At 48.6% G+C, this 22,391-nt stretch overlaps 1 protein-coding gene across 1 annotated transcript in view; it reads right to left on the reverse strand.

Moving 5' to 3' along the window:
- LOC8031263 (tudor domain-containing protein 7A) overlaps positions 1-22,391 on the reverse strand; it is a 142,138-nt gene that overhangs the window by 68,333 nt on the left and 51,414 nt on the right. Inside the window, exons 10-11 of the mRNA XM_040212490.3 lie at positions 20,875-21,106; positions 18,868-19,017 (exon numbers count right to left, since the gene is read on the reverse strand). Of these exons, the coding sequence (XP_040068424.1) occupies positions 18,868-19,017; positions 20,875-21,106 (382 nt within the window). The remainder of the gene's footprint in view (positions 1-18,867; positions 19,018-20,874; positions 21,107-22,391) is intronic.

Raw genomic sequence — 22,391 nt, forward strand, 5'->3', positions numbered from 1 at the left:
AAGGGACACGGTATTTATGCTCGCCAAGGTTTTTATCCACACGTCACATTTGAGAGTCCAACTACCTGGAACTTAATTTGCGGTTCGAAATTCATTTTCTTTCCGCCCGAAAACCGCCGATCGAGAACTAGCCGGCTTGAGCCGCACTCACTCTCCTTTTCGTGGTCATGTGCCGTTTTCTATGGTTTAGGCACACACACAAAATATAATCGAAGTCGCGGGTGATCGAAGGGGCACGCTCAATGTTAAAAATAGAAAACAATAGGATACAGTCTAAGCTCGTTATAACACACATTGATTTTGACCAAGATTTCGGTCTGCTGTACGAGGAGTATGTTGTGTGCAGATAGGAAATTGAGTCAATGGCATGTAGAGGAAAACCAACCAAACTTCACAAATTGGTATGTTACAGTATAGACCACTTACAACGTAACCGCTTATAGTGCAGGACCGGGTATAACGCGGTTTTTTTAAACCACCGGTTCACCTCCCATAGAACTCCATGTAATTACATACCGCTTAAAATGCAGGCGCGCGAAGGGAAATACCGGTTATAGTGCGGTTTTTGGCACAGCCCGCCGACCGCGCCGACGACCGGAGCAGCGAGCTCGCTTCCCTGTGTGACACTAGATAACGGCGCTGACGGCGCGAGCCGCCAAGTGCACTCGCGGGGCAAGGAGGTTGCTCGAAAACGCGGGGAGAAGCGAAGAGAGAGGCTTCAGTTGCCATAGCGACGGAGGGACGCACGCACGAGTCGTTCACGTGCGTGCGTCCCTCTGCTGCGTTGGAAACAAAGAAACAAACAACCGCAACGACAGACCAATCACAGGTCGAGGAGAAGTGTTCGCGCGCGTTGCATACCGGTCGCGGGCCGGCTGCTTCTGTTCCGCAAACATGGCGTCGGTTGTGATCGTCGTCGTAGACGGCGTGCATCTCATCGTTCTGCGTAAAAGCGCTATCCTTGACTGAATTTTCGTCGTGTGGCTATGATAACCCAGCACGTACTAGAAGGGAAGATCCACCTACTCGTGCGGCGATGTCGTGGCGGCGCTCTCACGACGGCAGAAACGCCCGTGTCGTCGTGTTTGTTTACTTCGACTACAGTGGTGCTTTCTAAGCATTTGTGTTTTCGAACATCGCCCGGATTTCTTATTTGGCGCATTTCATGCGTGTGCTCAAGTTTAAGGTACCACTGGCGCGTACCGTATGAAGGATGCGAATTTTCACGCGTTTTCATCTCCGGAGAAAAGTGATTAGGGTTAGCAATCCTGAACGCTCGCAACGTCCGTCCGCAACCCGCGACGCCGTTTAAAGGCTACGCCAGGCAAAAGCCGCTCATTTCTTTCAAAATGTGTGACACACTTGAGACAGAACTGTACTCACTGTACTAGTCTGGTAAAATAAACGACTTCCCTCAAACTAAGCTTTATTTTCCATCTAACATAAAATAAATTCTTTTACAAAGGTAAGTTGTCTGATGGCATGTATTTTGGCCTGAAAAATTGATGTTTTGGTTATACAGTTGAACCTCGATGTAACGAAGTCGGTAAAAGTCGCAATTTACTTCGTTACATTGAAATTTCGCTAAATCGAAATTTGGCTTTAGCATGCGAAAAAAAAAAAATTCCGAAACATTTTACGGGTATGAAAACTCACCGAAAAAGACATTTATTTAGGGGCAAAGTAGTCCGCGAGTTTTGCTTGCGCCTTGTCCGACAGTAGCAGCGGCGTCGGCGGCGTCATACGGCGTTCGAGCGCCCGGAGCACTTGCACGGCATCTTGCTGCCCATGCGACGCCGTGTACCTCCTCAGTACGTCCATTGCGTCGAGCACTTCCCGAGTGCTCGTGATCTCGGCAGTTTCTTCAGGATGGCGTCCAAAACATTTGCTTTCTCATCCAAAGAAAGAACTTTACGTTTCCTTATGGCAGCAAGCACGTAAGTGAACCGCCCGGTTGAAAAATAAAGCTGTTTAGTTTAGGCGGTGCCAATGTTTCCAACCTACACAGCACTCTTGACCGCACAGTTTACTTGCCCCCTTGCGCCCACAGTGTGCTTGCGCCTTTGCTTTACATCATGCTCGCAAGACGATAATCGGTCTTTTTGGTCTTCTCCTAGATGGCACTGCCCGTGCGGTCGCGCGGTCGCGCCATCACGTCGCTTCCCCGCTGAAGTTGGCTCCCGCGCTACCCGCGGTACAGTGGACTATGATGATCAGTGAATGTCAGTGGTGATGCTGTTATGCCGTGTTAACTTTTTGCTCGGCATTTTCTGGCCAGCCTCGCGGAATCCGCTTTGCCGCATGCCTCGCCGGCGCTACCGGCGCCGCATCCTCGGGCAGCCTAGGAACGTTGGAAGGCCTGTCCCCGTGAAGTAACCTATCAAGCGCTCGTGTTTGCGCATAATTTTTTTTTTTTTTAACCACAATTTTTTTGCGAAGTTGTTTTTTAGAGTTGATTTATTTATTGCCTTCTATGGCAATGGCGCTTCGTTATATTGAAATAGCAGCAAAATAGACTTCGTTATATAGGGACTAAAAATACATGGGGTCTATGGGCAATAAATTATGAAAAATAAAATACTTCGTTAAATCGAGGATTTCGTTACATTGAAGTTCGTTATATCGAGGTTCGACTGTAGTGGTACCGCTTATAGTGCGGATTTTCGCGACTCCCGAGACATACGTTATATGCGGTCTACACTGTATATCCAAATGTCTGTTGTAACCAGGTCTGTTGTAATCAGCTTGGGCTGTACCCATTTTTTGTGGCTTCTGAAAAACTGCAAATACTTTAGATTGAAAAAAGAAAGGTCCACAGAGAAGCGGAAGCAGCGTGCATCCTCCGTATGGCGGCTGGAGTAGCGGGCTGGACGGCTGAACCGGCGAAACAATGGCAGCGGACAACAGGCGTGGGTCTTCTACTTTAGAACTGTCGTTTGCGGAGCCGGCAAATCTGTCTAGCTTTATAGATCGAAACAATTAGGATTTATTCGCCCAACCACCAAGCTGATTTGCACGAAAGCGTCGCCGAGTCGTCGCCCCTTCTCCTGGCTGATGATATCTCTCGTCTTACAAAGAGCAATTCGCAAGAGCTTCAAAAACGTGCGTCAAACACAAAGCGTTTTATGTAGGGGTGTGCAAATATTAAAATTTTCGAATACGAATAAGACAAAAAACGGGCTTCAAATATTGAATATGTGTCTTGTAATAAAAATTGCAAAACAAGAGGTAACAGCAGGTTTTACTGCCTATTTAAAATAAATCAATGTAACTGCATTTACCTAGGCTGCAGCAGGCTAAAGATGCTTCTAGTAATGCACTTATTCCAAATTATAGTGTAGGGAAATTAACTGTTCAACGTGTTCAGAAAGTAAGCGCTTCCTACATGCCGTGCCAACATTTCCGCCAGTAGAAAGACCCTTTCACTCAAGAAACCTGCGAAATTTCACTAAAGTTCCAAGAACTTATGGTCAGTGTTGCCCAGCTGCTACACGAATATTTCAAATTTTGGGAAACAAATAATTTAGAAAGTAGTTTATTTCATAATATGGTTACCAATGTTTACACCATATAAAAGCAAAAATAAGCACTTTTGACGCTTTCATTAGTTATTAACCAGTGATGCCAATAAACCCAACAAATATTGCATGTTGAAAGTTAGAAAATGTCTAGCTTAATTGAACTCGAACCTGGGCAGGTTCGCGACATCCCTAGTTTTAAGTGCGCGGGAGTGGCAGGAGTTGTTGTCGATGGCAATGCAATGTTCTGACCGCACCTAGCTTTTCTTTAAATTTTCAAAAATTTATATGAGATAACACTCTCGAGATTTATTTTTTATTTATATTTCACTCTCTATGTTTATTGTATCAATTTATAGAATGCGCAATTACATCACATTGCTATAAAAGCGTCGCGCAACAAAGGCCTTGGTGAAAAAGAAACCAAAACTGATTCGGTCTTGCTGCCATCGGACAGATAGAAACGGAGCAGACCGATAACGCATGCATCATACGCCTTTCTCAGTGAATAACCATATTCATAGGAGAGTGCATGGCAAGCCGATTATTAGTTCCTTGCTCAAATATTCGTAGTTTGTGCGAATATTCACCATTTTTCCCGAATATTCAGCTTTGGCCAATATTCGGGAACTTCCGATTATGCAATTTTTTAATCGAATATGTTTCGAATAAGGAAAATATTCGGTTTGTTTTTGAAATTTCGAATATTCGCACAGCCCTAGTTGTATGCGTTTTTTGTGCGACGTGCGACTGGCACATTTTTCGCCCACTTTGCACAACCGGAAAAACGCAGGCCAAAAAAAAAGCGCGGTCGGGTGCAGTTCTGGGACTTTCTCTTTCCTCCTTTACGTTTCTCCTTCTTCCGAAAGCCAGTTTCCATTTCGAGCAGTTTTTACTTTATTAAAAATATATGCGACGCTGTAGCAAAATACTGATTGGGTAGTTTCTGACAGCATATCTCCTGGCAAAAAGTAAAAAGCTTTGAGGGGTGTCAGTGGCCCTTTCAAGCATTCTCAAGATCCCAGATTTTCCTTTAAGCTTCGAGATATTAACGAATCTTATTCCAAGTCAACAGGCGTTTGTTGTCCACTATGTGCAGGGACAACTTTGAGTGGCAGTTGAGAAGAAGTGAAGCTTTCTTGGCAAGCCCAGAAGCCCCACTTTGGGTCCAATACAGATCGGTGTCAGCACACATGGCACATTCTAAGAGAAGATAGAGCGAGCGTTCTGAATGAGTGTCATCAACCAGTTCTGGGAGCATTCCAGGTGGTTGAATGAGCCCCAGCGGGATCAATGGCAGTCGGAAGCTAAGCCCAGCTGGAAGGCCACACAACTTCCTTTGGCCGGTGAGAGCGGCAACTTTGAGATGAATCAAATAAAGAAATAATTAAAATGAAAGAAATAAAGTAAGAATCAACGAAAAAAAAAAGAAGTCAGATCAGACATTCACAGGCCATACCATCCTAGTAAGCATTACTTTTCGTTCTGCTACTCGTTTGTGTCGCATCTGCTTTTTCCTGGTTTCCCGACGGGGCACAGTATTGGCAACGAGGAAAAGTATTCCCCTACTTTCTTATTTGCAAAACATTGTGAGCTCTGGATTAACGCCGCCATTCCTGCAAACAGCGGGCCAGCCTCCCATTCCATGGTCGCAGCAGGCCGTTCCAGCGGTTTCCCGTGGCACCGGCCATCTCTTCTACTCTATTCCCTCGGGGTGGAAGGACCACCTGAGACGGGAGAGTGTCCGCAAGCGCGACAGATGAGTTCACCACGACGCTCGTGAGGCAGGCAACGTTTGAGCAGAGGACACAACGCCAGCCAATGCAAGTACGGAGTGCACCCGAGATAGCCGGAAAATGAGAGTACGACAGCACCCCGAGAGATAGCCCACCTAAAATCGAAATCGGGTGAAGGGGTGGGCTAACTTCCAGTGTGCGATTCAAGAACGCTTTAGATTCTGGGACTCGCTAAACTTGTGGCTGTAGACGACTGTCCTTCCCAGACAGCTCGCTTATCTCCCGCCTAGGCTAAGGAACGGCATTTCCACCGAGGTCGCCACTGGGCCCCGCAATTACGGTGCTAGAAATGGGCCGTCTTCTCCTGTTTCAAAAAACAAAAGAGCAAATCGCGCCAAAAATGATGAGGGGGGTTACCTTTCGCGGGTTTTCAGGTAGTGTAGGGCATCTCGTCTGACAGACTATGGGAACATCTGCCGTTGAAGGGGGTGCCGCCAACGGTCCAAAAGGTCGTATGAATGACAAAGCATAACGAAGAAACTCGGCGCAACGTAAAAGAGTTTTCGGCCGAAGGGGCAGTGCAGCGAGTTACCCAACGCTACGGAAGGGTGAACGAAGGATTGTGGCTCGCAGGTTCAAATACCAAGTTGCGAGAATCGCGAGGCATGAGAAGACGGGGCGCTTCCAGATCGTGTCGAGGACCACACCGGTGAAACGGGACGCCAAGGAATACCACCCCGGAACCCAAGGCGTCTACGTCGATCTGGAGGTCGAGACAGTGAGCCAGCACTTTCTGGTAGATTGTATGTGTCGACCGAGGACGTCTACAGACGATGGGCGACCGAGCCTGGACTATTCGGATCGCAAGATTCGAGTCCGGGGGCGGTTCCTCGCTAATGTCCGGTACGAGAAACTCGCAACTAGGGTGCAATTTTGTGCGGTGACCGAGGGTACTATTGGTCTGGATGCGATCTGCAATTCTCCACCTCAAAGGGGCAATCCTGCAAGGTCTGCAAGCTGAGGAAGATGCAAACAAAGTTCTCGCATTTGTCTTCCACGGAGCTGGGTCTGGTTTCGCACGTCGGGTCGAGCGACGGGAGGCAGTCGAGTTGGTGGCATCCAGGTTGTGCCGGCCACCAATGGCATTGCGGGAGGCCGTGAACTCCGCCGACTTGAGCAAAGTGGCATTATCGAAAGAGTCGAGGCTTTGGAATGGATCTCATTAATTGTGGTCGTCGAGAAAAAGCACGGCACCATTAGGCTTACTGATTACCAGCTGAACGTTAGGAAAAGCGACAAAGAGAGAAAGAAACACACTGCTGGACTATCAACCCTTTTTAATAAACTTCCTTTTTCCCAACCCAATCCTAAAAGAGTAGCTTGTTCTTCTTCAGTCAGAGCTTCGACTTAAACTTCCTTTTTCTCCTCACGATCCGTGGAGTTTTTGTCTTCTTCGATTTTCGGATCTTGAAAAATTTCCTTCTTTTTGTCTTTTATACTTCCGGTGATGTCACCTTCGTTTTACTCGGTCGGATCTTGCAGTCACAAGGTCCCAACTTGGTTCATCCGAGGTGCCGCTCTCTTCAGATACATTTTTTCTTTGGGCAAGAGCGCAATGGAGGTGTGGGAACCAGAAGTAAGGTTTCACACATAAATATATTTACAGGTATTTACAAGCGGAATGAGACTGCAGTTTGCATCGCCCGATGCCGCCGCTGAGCTGTTCCATTGGTGTCTCGAGAAACATCTGGCGCGCGTGTCCCGAGCTGAGCGCTTGCGCTTGCCGACCTCTTCTTCTTCTCTGTGGCACGGCTACCACAGAGGCAACCCTGACGCATTCTCCCTCCCTCTCCTCAATGGCCAACGCCTCAAGGAGCTCCCTTCCAAGCTGCTTTCGGTGTTTTGCTAAAACTGTGACGCTTGTGAAATCAGGAGCACATTTGCAGGCCCGACAATGTGCCGAAAGGTGGCCCGCCGACGTTAGTGCAGTCACAGAGGCTGCATGTTCTCTGGTGCGGTCGTTGATGCACCTCCCCGTCTGTCCTATGTAGCTTTTGCCACATGACATAGGGATCTTGTAAACAACTCCTTTATCGCATGGGGCGTAGGGTGTTCGATGCGCAGTGCTGCAGGTCGTCGTCCCGTTCTGGGCGGTTTTCCGGTTCACCCTACGGCACATGGCGTAGGCCTTGTTGGGGCCGGAGCACATAACGTGGATGCCTTGTCGGCCGGCGATTTTTTTTAATCGATGAGTAATGCCGTGAACATACATGACCACTGCGAAAGGCGTTGGGGGCTTCTTTTGCGTTGTTTGATTCTTCTCAGGATTTTGACGTACTTGCCTAGAAAGCTTTTCACATACCGGTACGAGGAGGGTACTCGAGTACCCAGAATCCTGGAGTCGACCCAGCTGTCCTTGAAAGCAGCGCCCCACCCTTATGAGGGCAGGACTTCTGTAGCGCCGAGACTAAAGCTCTGGTGGCCAACCCCCGTTTTACGTTTTTGGAATGTTCCGAGGTAAACGGAAGGAACCCCTTACAAGAACGGGTTCATAACTCCAGCACACGTGGGAAGGTTGAAACTCCAATGAGAGGTCTAAAAACCGTATGGAATTGTTGACGGGAAGTTCATGGGTAAAAGCCAATCCGTGGCAGCTATGTTCGAAGCTGCGCATGACCACGTCTAAGCACCCGTTACTCTCCTCATCTCCATCAGAGTTGCTTAGTATGAGGAAGTCATCAACATACTGAAAGATGGCCTCGATGCGTTGATCCTTTAACTGGTGTTGAATGTTCCTCCCGCACGCTGCTAGGAATAAATCGCTCAAGTAGGGGGCCACTGGAGACCCGATGCACACCCCGCTTTTTTGTAAAAATAGCTGATCCTGGTGTGACACCACCGTTGCAGAAAGATATGCCGTCAGGAGCTCCAAGAAGCTGTCAAAGTTCATCCCTCTTGAATTTTGAAACTCTTGAAGACCCTGCTCCTCAATAGTTTCTCGGAGGACCTTGAGGAGAGCCGCATGGGGAATTGAATAGTAGAGGTCTTGGATGTCCAAGGAAAAACCTGATACAATATCAGAACCCTTCTCCTGAAGAAGGCGAATCACTGCTTCGGAGTTTGGTATCCGGAAAGGATCCTTTACTTCAACTTGTGATAGGTATCTCGCCAACCAAAGTGAAACTTGCCCTTGCCAGGTGTGTTGTTCTGAGACAATGGCACGAAAAGGGACCCCTTCTTTATGTGTCTTTGCCGAGAAGAACACACTTAGGTCCCCTCGTTGGGCTCCTCCGATTTTTGTGACTAGCCCACGGCTTTGTTCTTTTTCGAGTATCTTGAGTATAGCTCGTTTTGCTGGTTTGACTTGAACTTGATTCACTTGTTTGAAGTTCTTCGCTAAGGTTTGTGTTGCTCTGTCTCCATACGACCCAGAGTCCAGAACTACAAACCCTCCCTCCTTGTCCGAGAGACACAATCGAAGGTCCTTGCGACGCAATTCCTCCACCGTTTAGGCAAAACTCATCCGTGGAGGTCCCAAGCTCTTTATGCCTGCCAAACACTCAAGACCCTCGTTGATGATTTGTGAGGTTGCTTCCTGAGGCGCCTTAGATGCGATTTCTCGTACCATTAGGACCTTATCGATATCACTTAGCCTTGGTGGAAGGGCGAACTTCGGACCCTGCTCAAGCACCCTCCGGGCTGATGCTGAAAGGGACACATCTCCGATGACCTGGAGTGGCGTGCTTTTGGGTTCTGTCCTAACCCTTCGGGCGAGATGGTGTTTCCAAATTGAGAGAAAATAAATCTTCAACAGGTGCTCTGTGGAGGATCTTGCTACGTTCATGTGGAATGAAAAGGCGTTATAACTGAGACACTTTGCCCTCAGAAAATCAGTCAGAATTCGAACTTGCCGCCAGGCCTCGGACTTCATGATCTTCGAGACTCGCTGGGCATGACCTGCTGATGGTGCAATGTAGTCGAAGACCCGTACTTCGTCAAGAAGAATCTTCTTTCTAATGCTGCGGGCGAGCAACGTTGCTCGCTCGGCAAATGTTGGTGGCAATGAGCTGACAAAGTTCCCGCGGGGTAAGGAGGTGAAAATAAGGAAAAACTGCGCTCAGAGAACTAGAAAGGTAAGTAGTGATGGCCTGTAGCTGAGCCGGTTGGAGTCACAAGTTGGGACCTTGTGACTCCAAGATCTGGCTGAGTAAAACGAAGGTTGAAAAATTTCCTTCTTTTTGTCTTTTATACTTCCGGTGGTGTCCACCGGAAGTATAAAAGACAAAAAGAAGGAAATTTTTCAAGATCCGAAAGTCGAAGAAGACAAAAACTCCACGGATCGCGAGGAGAAAAAAGAAGTTTCTGTCTAAGCTCCGACTGAAGTGGAAGAAGCTACCCTTTTAGGATGGGGAAAGTCGAAGAGGTGGAGAACACCACGGTTCGTGAGGAGAAAAAGAAAGTTTAAGTCGAAGCTCTGACTGAAGAAGAAGAAGCTACCCTTTTAGAATTGGGTTGAAAAAAAGGAAGTTTATTAAAAAGGGTTGATAGTCCAGCAGTGTGTTTCTTTCTCTCTTCGTCGCTTTTCCTAACGTTCAGCTGGTAATCAGTAAGCATGGATAACCAACCGGCTCAGCTACAGGCCATCACCATTAGGCTCTGCGTGGACTTGCCCGAGCCTAACGAGGCCATCATTGTGGATGGATTTTCACTCCCTCACATTTTTAGGAGCTGGATTTGCCTCGGCCTATCACCGGGTTCATTGGCAGCAAAACCTGGGAGCTAACAACGATCGACACACACGATGGGCTTTCCCGGTTTTGAAGGCTGTGCTTGGGGTTGGCTCCTACGGCTTTTCGGAGGATGAGGGCCAAGCTCCTGGATGCCTGCGGAGGAGTGCTTGTTACATGGACAATTCTATTTGGCAAGTTGGAGCATCGAGAAAATTCGTTGGAGGTCTTGCACCGAATTTCCACTGCAGGACTTGAACTGAACCAGAAATGCGAGTTTAACATGCAAATGCTCGACTTTCTGGGGCACACTGCAAGTGCGTGAGGAGTTCTGCACTCTAATGTTGAAGCTGCGGCAAGGGCCCCCATACCGCAAGATACAGCTGCTTCGCAATCCTTTTTGGGACTCGTGGGCTCCTACCGTATTTACTCGCATAATGAACGCACCCCCCCCCCCCAACAAGTACCAATATTTTGACTTTTGTTTCCCCCCTCGTAATGAACGTATTTCTTATTTCCAGTTCCGCGAGTCTCGAATTGCGTCCAATTCACTGAGCCAGTTTTCTTCTGACGCCAAGCGGTCAGGTCAGGTCAGGTCAGGTCAGGTCAGGTCAGGCCAAGTCAAGCCAAGCCAAGCCGCTCTTGTAATGGCTGCAAGTGCGTAGTTGCAGAAGGGATCAAGCGTGAAACCGAACGGCGCACACACTTGACGAAGGCTGGGTTGAGGAATTGCCCAGCCCCGGACATTCCTCGCCCATCAGATGCACTGATGTTAACAAACACGCCATTGTCTGTGGTCCGCTTTCGGACAGTGAAATCGTGAAAGTGGTTAGGCCTCAGAACGGTCGTGTCTCTCTCCGTGCTGAGTGAGCTTTGTAGGGTGTTTTTCCTTTGGCAAAAGGTACGCCAAAAGCGGCCTAAAATGTTTTCAATTTGTAAAGCATAGTTACTGTCGTGCGCCCCTGACCAGCCGTGGGTGCGCCTCCATCAGTGGAAACGTGCCGCAGTTTCTTGCCATGTCATATTGACACCTATTATGACATTTGCACCAAGTGCGTAAATGCAAAAATTTTACCCCGCATAATGGATGCACCCCACAAATATGGGTCAATTTTTGGGAAAAAAAGTGTGTTCATTATGCGAGTAAATAGGGTATGCCAGATTTTTGCCCCATTACATACGTGGAAGCACCATTGAGGAAACTCGGGTGTCAAGACGTCCCATTGGAGTGGAACAAGGAGGCAGTTTGGAGTGAGTCCAAGCGTTGTTCCATGTGGGCAAGGAAAATGTTTGATCCTGCACTGCCAGTCGTCGCCATACTTCCATGCATGGACTGTGCTGCAGCAGGGGGTCGATGACAATTGGAGTGGCATTCGCATCACAAACACTTTGGCCGGCTGAGCAAAGGCACTCCGTGAGGCAAAAAGAGGCTTTACCCTGCACATGGGCTTGCAGACACTCGCACGTGTTTCTCTGGGAAAGAAAGTCTATGCACAGATCACCAGGCATGGGCGACTCCCTTGTCCCCTCAGGGGAGTGACTCAAGGTCCTCTCAAGGGTGATGAAATATATTTCCCCTAGATGGTCAGAAAGGAGTGGCTTGCAGAAAGGAGTGGCTTGCAGCCTGCTTGCATTCTTTCAGTGCAAGACAAGTTGGTTGTGGTGGACAACTTGCTGTTGTGAGAAGAACATCTGGTCATCCCCGCATTGTGAATGGTCACCACAATTGATCTGGCACACCCATCCAGGTGTTGTCAGGACTAAGCAGAGACTGTGCGAGGAGTATTGGTGGCCCAGTCTTGATCATCAGGTAGAGCGAGCCATCAGGAACTGCAGAGAGTGCCAGTCCGCGGGTAAATCTGCCCAACCCATGACTGCACCACTTCAGTCAATTCCGCTGCCAGAACGGGCCTGGCAGAAGGTGGCAGTGCACATTGATTCACAAGAACCGGAAATGGACACGAGCGTGCTACAACTCTGCTGGACTTTTATTCAAAATGGCCAGAGGTGGGCTTTAGCCTGTGATGAACTTTTCGTCTGCTACGTTCAGTAGGGAAGGCTCGCAGATCCCAGTTCATGTCAGCAACCTTTGAGGACTTCCTGAGGGAACATAGGATTCTTCATTGCTGCTCGTCTGTCTAACGAGTGCAACGGCTCAACAAGGTGTCCTAGGGATTCATTGAACTAGCAGCTCTGGAGCATCAACCTCAGCCGTCCTTGAGCACCCGACTACAGGTGCCTCGTGCCCACTACGTTGCTGCAAGGTCATGTTCCTCGATCCTGGCTGAATGCTGTGGGCGTCCCACCATCCAAGTTCTTTGCAAACCCTGTCCCAGAACTGGCTCACCTTAGAGCACGAGTGCAGAAGAGGTGGGTCTACAGCAAGCGCTACACCAACCTCAAAAGCCTGGAAAGAGCCTAGCTGGCGACTTCATCAGGGTCTGCAAGCCCAACACGAAATTCCGAGGACATATAAGCACTTCAAAGCCTTGAGCGCCGTGTGCTGAATCATCATCATCACCCTAGCTGCAGGTAACGATTCACGACGTAAGACCTCAAAGCATAACGTTTGGCCTAACATTAAGCCTAACGTCAGGTCAGCGGATAGCCGCATCTCCTCCCGCTGCGCCGCACAGTTTGGCTGCCTCCTTAGCAACGATGACATGGTTGCTATGGAGTCACATGACACGACGAAGCCAATGGGAATTTAGGCGCCATTACCATTCGCTGATACAGACAACGCCGGCTTCGCTCCATGGGACAGCTACCCAGTTAAAAATTTCCATTAAAGCGTAACTGCAAAGAAAAAAAGTGTATTTTTAAACAGCCTAATTGGGACAAGCATGTCACAAAACAAATCTTCTGCCAAAAACGAAATTTTTTACAGCAATATTTATTGCGCGAGATTCATTTTAGTTTGCGGCTATTTTGTCAGTTTTAAGTCGCACGCCACAAAGTTGGTATTATACGTCACGGAGTAGCTGCTATACGTCATGGAGTGACGTATAACAGCCACTCCGCGCGCGTCGAAAGAGCAGGTGTTTCAAATGCGGAAAAGTTGTGACTCTGACTAAATTACGTCCTGCGGCGTAAATATTGCTAGAAAAAATTTGTTTTTTCGCGGAAGATTTGTTTTGTGACATGCTTGTCCTAAATAGGCTGTTACCCTTTAAGTTCCAATTGGAATTTTCTTATTGGTACCAATTGGGTTTTTGAACAACCAATTAGTCACTCTCCAATGGGCGCGTTCAGTAGCGGCTCCAGGAGCCAAGGGGTCAGCGCTCTTTCCACTAGAGGGCAAAAACCGATTTCCGGTGCACTTTACTCCAAGTTTTCGGACTCAGAATCTCGTGCACCGTCTCCGGAGACGGTGCATGAGTGAAAATAGCGCAGCATGATGCGATTCCGGATTGGGACGGAGTTCCGGCGCTAAAAGAGAAAAAAGAAATGCATGGCGGGATAAGCTGCGTCCGTTCTTTCGCGGGTGTGCGGTTTGCTCGCTTTTGTTAATGAATAGTGCTCAAGGTAAGACGAATAACGCGTTCAAATTTCGTTTCCAGGTAGAGCTCTTTTCAGAAAATGTATTGGACCGTTTTTGTTTGGTTTGAATATGCTAATAAGCAACGTAAACGTTCATTTGATGCCGTGTCTTGATCGCCGTTGCACAGAAACTCTGTGAATATCGACGATAGTCCTGTCCGCGTAGAACAGAGCAAGGCAGTGTGAGGGTATGAACGCGACTTTGGCAGCCAGTTGGATATTCACGCAGAACATATGATCCGGATTAATCTTTTGTTTGCGTAGCTGTAGCTAAATCGGGGTGTACGTTGGTTGACGCTTGCTTCAGCCGACAAAGCCTTGATCGCCGAGCGCAGCCAAACTTCCCGTGTATACGAATCAGGGGTGGGCAGTATCGCGATACAAATGTATCGCGATAGTATCTTAGAGATACTTTCGAGTATCTGTATATCTGTATCGATATACATTTGTAAAATATATTTTTATCTTAGTAGCGAAATACATTTATAATGTATTGCTTGCACGTTGTACATTGCCTGACTTAAGCACCCCGTTACACTTGTTGCCCTTTTAGAGCACAGCTATTAGGTGCCCGTTTCTGGCTTGAGCGGCGTTGCCGTTGCTGTAACCGTGAGGTCACGTGACCCCAAGGTCACGTGACCCCCCCAGGTCATGTGACTCCTCCAGGTCACATGACCCCCCAGGTCACTTGACCCCCCCAAGTCACGTGACCCCCAGGTCACGTGTCCCCCCAGCTCCCGTGTCCCCCCCAGGTCACGTGTCCCCCCCAGGTCACGTGTCCCCCCCAGGTCACGTGTCCCCCCAGGTTACGTGTCCCCCCAGGTCACGTAACCCCCCAGGTCACGTGACTCCTCCAGATCACGTGACCCCCCATGTCACGTGACCGCCCCATGTCACTTGACCCCCCCAGGTCACGTGACCCCCCCAGGTCACGTGACTCCTCCAGGTCACGTGACTCCTCCAGGTCACAAGGCCTGGGGGTCACGTGGCCTGGGGGTCACGTGACCTCCCCAGGTCACTCGACCCCCCCAGGTCACATGACTCTCCCCCAGGTGACGTGACCCCCCCCAGGTTACGTGACCTCCCAGGTCCGGGGGTCATGTGACCCCCTCCCCTGCCCCTTTGAGATCACGTGACTCCCGTCAGGGGAGGAGGAGAAAGGAGGGGAGCAGGGAGGATGAGCAGGGGGGACGAATCCGAATTTTCATTACTCCGAAAAATGATTTTAAAAGATTCTTATCTTTTGTTTGTCGGCCGGCTTCGAACCGGAACCCTTTCGTTCAGGAGTAGCAGGCAGGATCACGAGGGAGGGGGAGAAATACACCCCCCTCCCTTTCCCTCCTCCTCCTCAAGAGCTGCGCTCCAATTCGGTGTTACAGGGAGTTGTAAACGACTTTCATTTTTTAAGATAAATTAAAAAAATTAAAACATCCGTTCGGTGCAACTTGCTTCGAATTTATAATATGAACCTGCCCTATAACATTACCCATCTCAGTCACCAACAATGAAAAAAAAAATTGTAGTTTACAGAAGGTTACTTGAAAGAATAACAAACTCAGCTCCTCTGACAAAGCCCTCCACTCTTTCCAATTTAGCGGGGCGAACGCTGTAAAGGACTTGAGTGGAGAAAAGGTATGGCCCTGTTGTCCAATCTCCCTACACTATGGGTGACTCAGAATCTTATAATGCGACAGTTTGAGATGCGCCCTCACGGCAAAACAGGGCTCATTTCAGGCGGAAGGCTTTTTGTCAAGCGTGGTACGCAGTCTTTACCGTTCTGTAACTATGTGGTTCAATGGGGGTGACATGTTTTTTTAGCGGAATTAATGATAGATAGTTTGAGATAATGGACAGTGCATAAAATGGCACAAAAAGAGGAGCACAAGCATAAATTACCTTTCACATTCACCACAAACTGCACCCTCTCCACGTAGCACCGTTTGGGAACAAATGTATCTCTATGAGTATCTGTATTTGTATTCTGGAATACTTTTTCGCCCTTATTGCGGAAGTATCTCAGGGATATCCCGTTGCATAAAAGACAAATGTATCTTAGTATTTGCATTTTGGCCTTAAAACACATGTATCTCAGTATTTGTATTTTGGCCTTAAAACACATGTATTTCAGTATTTCTATTCCCCAATACTTTTTGGAGTGTGTCTGCCCAGCCCTGATACGAATACATTCTATAGGAAGTTCGTAACGACAGGCAGAACAAACGTATGGCCGTATGGAAGTATCGCAACCAGAGGCGTTGATTCGTCGAGCTCAATATTTTGCGTGCGCCGACGACATTTTTGCCTGTTTTCATAACAGAAGTAGCCTTTGCAACTCCCTGCGAAGGGCTGGATCGCGTTGGATCGCTTTGAACAGCAGCGCTGATGTGTACAGTCACTCGCTTTTTGTTTAACAATCTTGTCCAGACTTTTTCAATACCGGAGTCAAATAAAAGCTATCATGCTCGGCATCGTCTGCTTCCATTTTATTCGGAGATCGTCTGGCACAGGGGAGGAAGTGGAAATGCGTAAAAGCAGCTAAAAAGCTGTTTTTTGGGGGTTTTTTTTTTTTCCGTTTAGTAGGCGCTTTGAGGACTCCGACTCGAGTTATTCCATTTGGAGTAACTCGAGTCGGGAGCTGCTACTGAACGCGCCCAATGGGAACCAACGGGAACCAATAGGAACCAATGGGAACCATTTGGAACAATTCCAATTGGTGAGACCCGTTGGCCAGCGTGCTTCCAGTTGGAACCCACTACAACCAATTGGTTCCTGTTAAAACCAGTTGGAATTCCAATTGGATTTAATAAGAACTTTCAGCTGAGTAATGGTCTAATAAAGAAGGGGCACCAGGCTACACAGAGACCATGGACCAAGTTCCTATGCCTCGGCCGACAGACGCACTTGGAATGCCTCCAAGCGGCCCGTGGTCAAGTGGGGCTTCACAACAGATGCCCACAACGCTCAGAGTCGGCTGATTAGGTCGCACACGGGTCAGTTCCACTGGCTCCAGAGGCAACACAAGATAAACCAGACCCCCATTGCAGCCAACTTTCTTGAGTTTAGTTTGCTTTTGTTTGTTAGAAGATTCTCAGGGCCCAGTGAGCTTTTCATGATAGCTCGCTTACAGTTTCGGAACAAAGGCATAAACGGAACTCCTTTATTTATGAGCCCTCGCGCTGCACACGCGCTCCCGCTCGCCGTCCTCCTTTCGCGCACACCTCTCGCCCAGTCCCCCCACAGCCACGCATCCCGCGCGCCATCTCTCGAGTCTCGCAGAAGGCGTCCTCGCGATGCCGCTGTGGTGGCGAGGCATGCAACTGCATACCTCTCCTAACAAGGTTAAGAAGTTGCGTCGACAGCATTGTGTAACCTATCGAAGTAAACCTCAGCTTGGTGTCGCATCTGCTTCTTCCTGGTTATGGGGCCAGGATACAACACTCGGACTTCTTTCTCTCGTGTGTCTCTCGGTGAACGCCAAGATTGAGACGTTTTCAATTAAAATAATAAGGTAAAATAATTAGCCACGTGCAAATGGGGGATTTTGAGTCCAAAGCAAATTCAAAGCTAATAGTGGTTTGGGCCAAATATATTCAAATCAAATAGTTTCTTCAAGCCTTTCACTACACCTGCATCATGCTCAAAGGGGTTGTCCAGTCAAATTTTGTATTCGAGAAAACAATTGAATATCCTTGTTATTGCCTCGAGAGGCATCGTACGTGCAATATCTGAATTTTATATGCCCCTCTGCATGAGTTAATTGAATTTATACTGCTCCAATCGCGTCCTAAGGTAAACGCTGCTTTCGTTAGCAACATTGAAGCTCTGACGTCACAGAACGCAAAGCGAGCATTCCCATCTCGTCGTTTGCGTGCGAGTGAATGCCGCAGCGTGCTTCGTTTTTGTTGTTGTGCTCGACTTGTTTCGTGGATGGATAAGATTTTTGTTGCACAGTTGGGTGCCACAACCACCGGGCAGCGCATGCGAGCCAAGATGTGACATTCCACACTTTTCCGCGAGACGTTCAAAGACATGCAAAATGGATCGTCGCCGTGCGTAGGGACTGAGTTCCCGTGAAGATCGCCCATCCCATTTTTCTGGCGAGATATCCGTAACATACAAATTCTGAAACATCAGCCGTTCCCCGATTCCCATTGGACGTCATGCGATGCCCGACAGAAATCGCGTCCACCACGTGATCTGCGGTACCGGTACGTCTGACAAGCGAGTTCATAGTGGGTTCCTGCATTTTTGTCTGAGATCTGCATGTACAATGTTGGTTCCTGTAACACACAACTTTCCTCAGGTATATTGCATCGTGAAATGCGAGCCTGCGAATCTACAGCGTCCACGATCTGCGGCATTCGTTCCCTAACGTGCGAGTTTGTAGCGGATTGTCCGTGATCTGCGTGTGCGACATAGGTTCTTGTGACAGGCTAGTTTGTGGCAGGCTCCTGCGTGTTTACTGCACTAAGAAACTTGGATCTGCTGCGTCTGCGGGATCCGTTCCTGTGAGATGCGAGCTCTCGGCGGGTTTTTGCGAGTCCTTCGCACCGTGAAACGCCAATCCACTGCATCCGCAACCTAAAGTATCCTTTCCGACGACACAGGAGTTAGTAGGAACCTCCGCATGTTTATCACGTCGTGAAACACGAATTCGCCGTGTTCACGACGTGTGGTACCGGTTCCCGCGTCACGTGGTTTGTAGCGGGCGCCCCCGTGTTTCTCCTTCATTTTCGAGAAAGTTTCACCGTCGTATCCCCAAAGATAGCCCACCCGAGATTTGTCACCATTCGTCTTTTCATTTTGCAAGGGCGTTCTTTCTAAATTTTATGGCATCGTAAAATTCCAAATTAGAAACAGCTTTTCGAAATTTCGAAAAGTCACGCGACACCAAAAATAAATAAATAAATAATAATAATGTAAGAAACTAAAAAAGGAAGGTAACTTTAGAAAATAAAAAATCCAGCCCAAACCAGAATTGTATACAATCGAACCCATATCCCTTGACAAGGGACTAATGTGCCTTCCATGGTGCCATGGTGCTTGGGGTGCCTCTCACCAGCGTGTTTACTGCGTCCAAAAAAACCTTCGAACGACCTCATAGAATATCGCAATCCTGGTTGACACGAAAACTTGGGCAGCTGGGATCGTCCTTCTGACCCTTTGGACGCAAGAGGGGCCCCTTTCTGGGAAATGTTCCATGCGTCCAAAGGCAGCAGAAACCGGTCAACAAAATGGCGGGCTAGGCAAAAACAGGGCCTAGCTCCCAAGAGCCATTTAGGAGGGGTCTCGCTCCAGTTCCCTCCAGGACGAACAAGACCGAATCCAGGTGGAAGCCCGTCGTACCTTTCCCCGGCCGGCCCGGACCAGCTGCACCCGGAACCAGCTGCCCTCCACCTGGGTCGCGTACACGGTCGACTCCACCAGCTCCGAGACCGGAAGGCTCTGGCAGGCGTAGAAGGCGTCCATCTCCGCCGCCAGCTGGTCGTAGCTCTCCTGCATGCGGGCACTGCATCACGCAACGGGGCCACACTCTGCGCGGCCGCCACGTACGCCGCGACGTCCAAAAAACTATCATTGCCACATTGGTCGGGAAGAATTTCCGAAAACAAAATCACCGAGCAAAAATCGCTTATCCTTAAACCTATTGAAAAACAAGCTCTCAAAGGCACGAGACAAAAGGAAGGGACACGGAGAAAACACTAATGTACCTGCCAACCTGTGGACTTTCAAATTCGTAAAACTCCCGTGGCCGCGGGGAGGGGGCGGGTTTGCACGAAGCGATGTGCAGCTTAATGTCAGCCTTGCCACCGTGCAAAACGCTCAGATCACACATGCACGTTCTACATAATCCAAACTTTTCTCCCTTTTTGGACGGCACGAAGCACGGGAACTCCGACGTGTACGACTTCAAAAATACCTGAAAGTACCTCTTTGGAGGTTGGAAGTTCGCCATTGCGCCGCAAAGCCACCGCGACCAGGGCAATGCTACGATTACACGTGTAACAAACACAGGCACCACACTTCTCGCCTCGAAACTGGCCGAAACAGAGAAGCCCCAACACGTCTGAACATGCCGAACCAATGTGCGCTGCCAAACAAAAGGCTTTGGGTTTTGGATTAGTTTGGGATCCATGGCCACCGGATAAACGGAGAGTAAAAACCATGACGATGCCGTGGACAGTACCTATCGCCCTCTTGTGGCAGTGCAAGGTACTGGCAGCAACAATTTTATGAGAAAAATGTAAAAAAAAAAAAATTAATATTTTTTTTGTAAAATTTGAAGCAAGATTTGTAAAGTCATAAAATTAGTCCCAATTCATATATTTTACGAAAAATTCGGAAGAGTTGGCAGGTATGCACTAACAACTAAAATATATTTAAAAAAAACAAAAAAAAAACAGGTAGCCAGCTTTTTTTTAAAAAAAAAGGAAGGATAAGGCAGTGAGTATTCCCCCATCTACCCTCAAAAAATTTTAAAAATTATTTAGATTTCTTTAACGTCACATCCGTAAAACATCAAAATAGTGGCTCAGGGGTGAGACAGGTGAAACAAGTTTTGGAGCAATTTTTGAAGCAGAAAAATCTGCATTTTGGAGCAGCTTAGGAGCACAAAATTCTCGTTTGGGAGTAGCAGTTTACGCATCTTGGAGCAACTTCGGAGCAGAAAAGTCTACAGTTTGGAGTGAAGATCGAGGTGCTGAAAGCACGCACGGAAACGGAACAAACGGGTGACGGAGGGTAGAGCGCCTCTTATATGTTCCTCGGGGAGTTGACTGCATCCACAGATTTAAATAAGCCTCGACTACTTCACTGGAACGGAAATTGAGCGTCAAAATAGACGAAGGAGTCAATGACTCCTAGCGCATTGCTTCTTTCCAAGTTTCCCTCGAATATTTCGGTTAAATTCCCCGACAAAAGAGGGATCTAAATAGCGGAAGAATGCGCTCCTCCTCTTTAGGTAAGATTCATGCAAAAAACCGGGCAATGGGGAAGTCCCGACGAGGAACTGCGCCAGCCACGCCTCGTTCGGAGGCCACAAGTGCCGCAGAAACTGCTCCCAGAAGAGAAACCTATGGGCAAATGGAGAGAACCTCCGCATCTCTCTGCAGAGACGCTCCCTCTGCACCCACCGACTTTTTCCAAACGTGGGCCAGGCTGTGCTGCGCCCTCCCAACAGAGAGACTCTCTCCGAGCGTCTAGGCGCGGCATCCCACGACGCCGTAGCCTCCAAAGCTACCTTCGAAACACTCCAAGAAAGACCGTCCGTTCTCTGGCACGCCTTACGCAAAAACGAATGCGAGCGAAAGGCTCGTGAGGGATCGACATAGTTTCTAGTGGGAAGGGACTCACGGACTGGTCCACGAGCCGGAAGAAGACGTTGTCGGTGCCAGTCGCATAGGTCACAAACACGTCCCAGTAGCTGCCGTCCGGGAAGGGCAGCGGCTCCGAGAAGGTGCCCGACGTGGAGCTCGTGTCACTGTCCGAGCTCCGCCCCTCGGGCTGCGACCCCCGCTCGCCCGGCACGGGGCAACCGGGGGAGCCGCTCCACCGGGGTTCCAGGACGCAGCGGCCGTCTCCAAACCTGCAAGGTTCCAAAACCTAACCTTTCTGTGCCCCCACGGCACGTGCCCTCCTATGGCTGCGCGCGAGACGTCCCAGTTAGGAAGCTAGGGATGGCCCAAGTTCGGTGGTTGGCAAGTCCTCCATCGATAAGCTTTCCCTGTCGTCACACAAAACCCTAATCCGTCCAAAATTGGAATACAGTCTAAGCTCATTATAACAGACCTGGTTACAACAGACATATGGATATAAAATACCAATTTGTGAAGTTCGGTTGGTTTTTCTTTGTGCACTCAACTTCACACAACATACTCCTTTTAAAAAAAATTGGGTTGTGAGGATATTTATACAGCATGTAGTTGGTGAGCCATTAAAGTTGCAACGAGTCACACGCTGTAGATGAGCAATTTAGCCAGTGCAGTACAACCGCTAGCCTGGGGTCTTTAACGTGCACCACACAGTAGTGATACACGACCGCACGCTGGTACGATGCTCATCCAGATCGAAATGGGCAGGGGTGGGGCTCGAACCCAGGATCCCTGGGTTCTAGCAGCGCGAGCTTTCGCTCAACGCGCGTCGAGCTGGGTGTGCGCTTTAGCCCACTCGGCCACCGATCCCCGAGTCCTTTTACAACAGACTGAAATCTTGGTCAAAATCAAGGTCTGTTATAACGAGCTTAGACTGCAGGTGTATTCGCCAGGACATTCCCACTGTTCTCCTTGTCCTCCCGCCAGCTTGCTGTTTGGGTGCCAGCAGGTGTATTCGCCACATACGCCATTTACAAGAAACTCTACAGATGACTGAGGCAACCAATTATCGCTTTTATATGTTATGTTTACGACACAAATGGGGAACGCGAAAGCAGTCAAAGCAAAAGCACTCACCCCAAAATATACATTATGCCAAAAGTTTAATTTTATAGAGTAGTTATTGCTTTCCCCAGAAATGCGATGATAGGTGAACAAATGCCAGCAAGCTCTTATGTGCATTTGTGTGTGTGTGTGTGTGTGTGTGTGTGTGTGTGTGTGTGTGTGTGTGTGTGTGTGTGTGTGTGTGTGTGTGTGTGTGTGTGTGTGTGTGTGTGTGCGTGCTTGTGCGTGTGTGTTGGGGGGGCTGTACAAGCTATGTGAAACGGGAACTCATCAACTTCAAAGTTTTCTAGCTTTACCCTCACCACAGTCTAGGGTTTTAAACATCCTGATTAACTATCACCAGCTTGCCTGCACACTCACTGTCTTTTGTTTACTGATACATATCGCAGACACGGCGAACTCGCGTGTGCAATAAGTATGTGGGAATTCGCAATG

The sequence above is a fragment of the Ixodes scapularis genome, unplaced genomic scaffold, assembly GCF_016920785.2.
Source record: "Ixodes scapularis isolate PalLabHiFi unplaced genomic scaffold, ASM1692078v2 PGA_scaffold7__128_contigs__length_106722199, whole genome shotgun sequence".
Lineage (NCBI taxonomy): Eukaryota > Metazoa > Arthropoda > Arachnida > Ixodida > Ixodidae > Ixodes > Ixodes scapularis.